This window comes from Pyrus communis, chromosome 5, assembly GCF_041283825.1.
Source record: "Pyrus communis isolate YQ-2024b chromosome 5, ASM4128382v1, whole genome shotgun sequence".
Classification (NCBI taxonomy): domain Eukaryota; kingdom Viridiplantae; phylum Streptophyta; class Magnoliopsida; order Rosales; family Rosaceae; genus Pyrus; species Pyrus communis.
This window is the reverse complement of record NC_142569.1, coordinates 28,250,693-28,257,500: the sequence shown is the minus strand read 5'-3', so window position 1 is coordinate 28,257,500 and position 6,808 is coordinate 28,250,693. Positions and strand designations below refer to the sequence as shown.

At 41.3% G+C, this 6,808-nt stretch overlaps 1 protein-coding gene across 1 annotated transcript; it reads left to right on the top strand.

Annotated features, from left to right (window-relative positions):
• The first annotated feature begins 387 nt into the window (after positions 1–387).
• Positions 388–4,381, top strand: LOC137725037 (universal stress protein PHOS32-like). The gene is made up of 6 exons (XM_088693440.1): positions 388–729; positions 1,135–1,214; positions 1,837–1,955; positions 2,055–2,131; positions 2,229–2,269; positions 4,160–4,381. The coding sequence occupies exons 1-6, from the start codon at positions 507–509 to the stop codon at positions 4,379–4,381; spliced, it is 762 nt and encodes a 253-aa protein (XP_088549566.1). The 5' UTR covers positions 388–506.
• Positions 4,382–6,808: the final 2,427 nt, after the last annotated feature.

Here is a 6,808-nt window from a genome sequence, read left to right as displayed (position 1 = left end):
CAAGTCCATATCTAGTTTGACGATGTAATTGCTTACAATTGCAAAGTTAAGCAATGTTAGGTATGGTTGAGTGGAAAAAATTAGGTGCAATTAATGGGTTTTGTGTGGTAGCAAATAATCTTAGTTTAATTAAGTGTGTAGTGTAGCTTTCATTTGGTTTGCTATAAATACCCAAGTCCCCAAGCATTGTAGATCATCCAAGGAAAAACAAAGCCTAGAGCTAAATAAGAAAAGCTGTGCTAATTAGTTTGTTTTGTGAGCTTTCTTTAAGAGTGTGCTCTATTTTCTTCTTCTTGGGATCATTAGTTATCTTGAATACTCTTCTTATTCAACAGTACACACCACACCCAAAGTCTCCTGCCTGGCGGTTCTGCACCAAAACCGTAGCCCATGATTTCCCGAACAAAACATCCCAATACAAACAAATCGACAACAAAAATCCAAAAGCCATAAGAAACCCACATCATTAAAATCATCCTTAATTCGGTTCTGCTAATCATACGATAATGGCCCTGGAGACGGTGAAGCAGGACGAAGAAGTTTACAGGCGGAGAGAAGTGCAGCTGCTTCAAATCGCAGAGCTGGAGAGAGAGAAGCTGGTGAGAAGGCGAGGCCGTGACATTGTCATAGCTGTGGATCATGGGCCCAACAGCAAGCACGCTTTCGATTGGCCTCTCATCCATTTCTGCAGGCTAGCGGATACCATCCATCTTGTTCATGCCGTTTCCAGTTAATTCATTTCTTCATTTGCAAGCTTTCTTGATATTGTTCTGTATTTTAACATTTTTACATTATTTTTATTTTTATTTTTTATGTTAGTATTTGATTTGAATCTGAATTGCACACCTCGAGTGTTAAATCTTTTGTATAATTATTGTGGTGAAGAGGTTTTTCCGTGAGACAGGTCCTATGAGACTTTGTTTTAACAATGGGGTGGGAGGCATGTTCGTGGGTCCCACCCCGTTGTTACAAGGAGAGTATTGAGAGAGTTCATAGGACGTGTCATATTCAAGATTTGTTTTTTTTTTTTTCAATCGTAGATACATATGAGTCTCATGTTGTATGTTTGTTCCTATCATGCAGCACCTAGACGGTTATCTTGAGCTAACCTCTTCTTATTTTTTTCGTGATTAGATGTGAAAAACGAGATTGTTTACAATGCAAGTCAGGGGCTTATGCAGAAGCTTGCTATGGAGGCTTTTGAAGTTGCCATGGTGAGTATATTAAGGGTTGTACTTGGCGCAAGAGTAACTTAATGCCCTTTCAATCATGTGTGGAACATTAGCCATGCCTAATTTTATATGTCAACTGTCGATGATCTAATTTGGGGCATCCAAAATTGCACATAAAATTGCACTTAAGCAACTTTTGGCCATTGCAATTTCTCAAGTAAAGTTGGCATGATGAGTAGTCATTTGCAGCATCAAATAAATGAGTTCCATTATTTGCCTACACTCGATCTATATTGTTGTGATAAATAAGCGTAATCTAGTCGAATTAATTGGATAATGCCGATATAGCATGATAACAGTAATAATGGATACCCCAATGCAGCTTGAACTGTTTTTATCGGCAAATGTTGACTTACCAAACTGTCTGAGAACATAAAATGTGTGGTTCCTACATACCATGAATCTGAGCCTTCGATTAATGCCTGACTTTTATATTCATATTATGGTAATATAGACATCTGACGATACAGATTTGTCAAGATAACGTATTTATTGTTATTCTATAGGTAAATAATGTGGACAATTATGAGAACCAACTGTAGGTTATTTTCTTGCATTTGGAATTTCTCACATCCAAAATTTTAAACAATATTTATGGAAGTAGGTAAGGACTAGTGCCCGGATTGTGGAAGGGGATCCTGGTAAGGTAATTTGCAAGGAAGCAGAACGAGTGAAGCCAGCAGCTGTGATCCTAGGTACCAGAGGCAGAGGATTCATTCAAAGGTACCCTTCCTCTCTCTCTCTCTCTCTCTCTCTCTCTCTCTCTCTCTCTCTCTCTCTCACATAATTCATTTACTCACTTTATTGCTGGGATTTCTTCAGTGTACTACAAGGAAGTGTGAGTGAGTATTGCATGCGCAACTGTAAATCAGCTCCGGTTGTAATCGTTCCAGGAAAAGGTATTATTTTCCATCTTATATGTGAATGGAACCAGCTTAAAGTCGATTGCACATAACTTTTTTTTGAAACATAAATATTTGTATCTTGAATTGGCAGAAGCTGGAGATGAGTCGATGATCTTGTTAGCGGAGCTCATGGTATGTATATAACAGTTTGGCCCTTGATTAATGTTGTGCAATTTCTTTTAGTACCTTGCTGGATTATCTGGACGTAGTTGTTGGACTTGGTATGGTTGTAAGACTAAGAATCAATTGGCCAAGTCCTACTGTAAATGGTTATTCGGATGAAATGGTCAAAATGTAGAAAAAGATATGTGGGCTGAAAAGTATATTTCATTGATACGTGATTAAGAATATATACAATTACATTCCTTGCACAACAAGGTATTATCCCTACAAGTTAGGAATACAACTACAATTAGGATTACAATCATATCTAGACTCTAACTATGTTTCTACTTGTCTAACACTCCCCCTCAAGTTGGAAAGTGGATGTCAAGAACTCCCAACTTGCGTAACATAGTAAAAAACTTTTCCTTCCCGAGAGGCTTGGTGAACAAATCCGCCAATTGGTATGCCGTACCAACATACTTGATTTCTATAGTGCCATTTGCAATCTTATCTTGTATAAAGTGACAATCCATCTCAATGTGACGAGTCCACTCATGAAAAACAGGATTAGCAGTTATATGTAACACTGCTTGATTATCACAAAATAAAATGGAAGGACCATCTAAAGGAATGTTCAAAATCCTTCAACAAAAACCGAAGCCAAATTAACTCACAAGCACCTGCCATAGCCCTATATTCTGGCTCAGCTAAAGAGAGTGAAACAATTTTCTGTCGCTTCGTCCACCACGAAATCAAAAAATTTCTCAAGAATACACAATACCCAGAGTCGAACGGCGAGTGATAAGACAACCAGCTCAATCAGAGTCACAAAATGTAGCTAACTTGGTTTGGTTTTCAGAACGGAATAATAAGCCTTGACCTGGAGTAGACTTCAAATAACGAACAACACGAAGCGCAACATCCATATGAGGTACACGTGGCTCGTGCATAAACCAACTCAAAACATGCACAGGATAGGTGATATCCGGCCTATTAAATGTCGATACTTTCAGGATCCTTGAGAAGTTCTCATTTATTAGATAATTTTGAATCATACATAGGAAGACTTTTATTCAGAGATAAGACTTCAATGGCACTGATGTCATTGCCTATAATCACAATATCATCCACATCAATGAGCAAGGCTGTGAAAAAAGTACCGGACTTTCTGGTGAATAGTGAATAGTCAGCTTTGGATTGTTGAAAACCAACGGAAAGAATGGCACTAGTGAATTTGGCAAACCATTGGCGAGAAGCCTGCTTGAGACCATTAAGGGACTTATGAAGGCAACACACAAGACTCTCCCCCTATCGTCGAAGACCAGGAGGAGGAGACATATAAATTTCCTCATGCAAATCACCATGCAACAAAAGCATTATTAACATCAAGTTGATGAAGAGACTAAGACTGACTAGCGGCAAGAGCAATAAGACAACACACCGTAATCATCTTAGCAGTAGGAGAAAAAGTGTCATGATAATCAATACCTTCATACTGTGTGTAACCTTTAGCAACTAAGCGAGCTTTATAACGCTCAATGGAACCATTAGAATTATACTTTAGTTTGTACACCCACTTACAATCAATGGGAACTTTGCTAGGGGCAAGGTAATCAAAGTCCAAGTACCATTGGCATGTAAAGCTTGAAGCTTCTCATTCATGGCACGATGCCAACTAAGGTCGCTGGCAGCCTCGGCGAAGGATGATGGCTCCACTTTCCGACTAACAGAGTAAATATATGAAAGATGTTTGGGAGAGTAACGGATGTAAGAAATAAAATTACAAAGTGGATATCGCATACCTTTTGCAGAATCAGGTTGCGAAGTCGAGGATTTGTGTGGTGGCAGAATCACCTGCGAACAAACGTAGTCTTTTAAATAGGTTGTGGGTTTATAGGTACGGGAAAAAGTGTGTAGGGTGTGGGGAATGTCAGGACGAGGCGTGGGCTGGGAGATGAGGGGTTCGTGGGTAGTTGGGTGGAATCCAAGTCAATATCGGTGGAAGGAGCAGGTGAGGTAGGAAGTGTAGTGGTGGGAGGGTGGACAGGTGAGGTGGCAACATGGGAAGAGGGCATGGAAGTGGAGGTGGGTGAGGTGGCAGTATGGGAAGGTGGCGTGGTGTCAAGAGGTGGTGGATAGGAAAGGTCCAAATGAGAGGGAAGAGGCAGTGTAAGCGTGGGGGATGAGGTAGGGGTGGGGTTAACGGCAAAAGAGAAGGAATCTTCATGAAAGATTACATCCCTACTGGTCAGAGTGCGGTGAGTGTCTAGGTCGTATAGTTTGTATGATTTCTGTCCATGAAGGTAACCAAGGAAGATGCAATGATGGGCCCGAGAGGAAAATTTAATGGTGGGAATAATAATGGTGGCATAGGTTAGACAATCAAAGACACGGAAGTGGTCATAGGTTGGGGTTTTGTTATGAAGAACCTCAAAAGGAGATTTATTATGGAGAAGATGGGTAGGGAGATGGTTTATTAGATAAGCAACTGTAAGAACACATTCACCTCAAAATTTTAGGGGAAGATATAATTGGAAGCAAAGGGCGCGAGCAGTTTCAAGGAGGTGCCTATGTTTTCGTTCAACAACGCTATTTTGTTGAAGGGTATAAACACAAGAAATTTGAAAAAGGACCCCATTGTCTGAGAAAAAATTACGAAGAGAAAAAAAATTCGCCTCCATTATCAGTACAAATGCATTGGATGTTAGTATGGACTTGGGTATTGACATAAACAAAAAATCCTTGATTAATTGTTAAGTATCTGATTTATGTTTCATGAGAAAGACCCATGTAAAGCAAGAAAAATCATCCACAATGGTTAAAAAATAATGAGCTCCAGATAGGGAAGAATAATGATTCGGGCCTCAAATATCACAATGAATTAAAGCAAAAGGAAAGTCGTTGAAATTGAACTTAAACCAAAAGGTTGACGAGTTTGTTTCGCCAAAGGACAAACATCACAAACATGACTAGAATCAAAAGAACAATTAAGAAAACTAGAAGCTAAAGCTTGCAAACGAGTAGATGAAAGGTGACCAAGGCGTTTATGCCATAGGGAGGATGGGATGTTGATGATGTTGCAGAGAAGGTGACAGGTGGGGATAGAGGAGGCAAGGGCCACGAGGTAATATAGATCGCCACATCGCTTACCCACACCAATCATCGCCTTCGAAACCAACTCCTGCAAAACACACAAAGAAGGAAAAAATGTTACACAACACGATAATCCATCTGTAAGCTTACCAACCGATAAAAGGTCCACTTTAAAATTAGAGACCTAAAACATCTCTCAAATTAACCGAGGAATTTAAACGAAGAGTACCAGGTAGCACCACTAGGCAAAGAAATAGGTGGCAAATGCGAAGCAGAAGTGTTAACTAAACATGAAGCGGAAGAAGTAATATGATATGTAGCTCCGCTTTCAAGGATCCATTGACTATGACGAGAACCTACAGGTAACAAACCTTTGGCAAAGTCATCACTGAAAATGGCATGGGCCTAAGGAGACGAAGAAAAGTCTGCCGTGTTAGTCAGGGTAGCAAGGACACGGGAATGTTGTTCGGCTGAAATGTGGGGCATTGCAACATGGTCTGCAGTGTTAGTCATGGCAGCAAGGACACGGGAATGTTGTTCGACTGAAAAGTGGGGCATTGCAACCTGGTCTGCAGTGTTAGTCATGGCAGCAAGGACACGAGAATGTTGTTCGGCTGAAAAGTGGGGCATTGCAACCTGTACATCATGCAAATTGGGTTGTCCTTGCTCGTGATGGACTGAGGGAGGGACAGTAGCATTGTGGGCCTAAGGGCTGTTGTTGGGCCAAGGACTAGCATTGTTGGTGCTACGTGCGGGATTGGTAGCGCCATTGCTGTGTGAAGAACCAGTAGATGCAGTGGGCATGGAGGAGCGACGGGGTGGCCGTCATGGTTATCCATGAAGAGGGATGACGAACAAGGTAACCGTGAAGTTTGTGACAATTTTTGCGGGTGTGAAAGTCATAGTTGCAATAGGTGCAGTAAAGAGGAAGACTGTCGGAGGAAGTACGGAAAGAGCCACGAACTTCCATGGCTACAGCTTGGTCTGCAAAACGAAGGGAGCCTAACGAGCGCTGTTTTTTAGCCTGAGGAATTGCATAAGCTGCTGCCTTTCGTTTTAGATGCCACAAGAACAGGTGCAGTGCTCGTTGTACGAGGCAAGTTCGTCCTAAAGGCCTTTAAGGCGAATGAAATAGGCGAAGACGGATGAAGTACTTTGGGAGATGGTGGCGAGTTCGCGGTTGAGTTGGAAGATGCGGGGGGCGTTGCTTTGGGAGAACTGTTCGCGAAGGTCATCCCATACGACTTTGGCAGTGGTGGAAAGAGGACGGACTCGGCAAGATTAGGCTCCAAAGAATGAAGGAGCCAAAAAAGAATCATGTCGTTACAGCAACGCCAAGCGGCATGAGTATCAGGATCCTCGGAGGAGGACGGCTCCTTGATATCACCATTAATAAAACAAAGTTTGTTCTTGTCGCTCAAGAAAATCTCCATACCGCACTCCCAGGTTGTATAATTATCTCCATTCAATTTT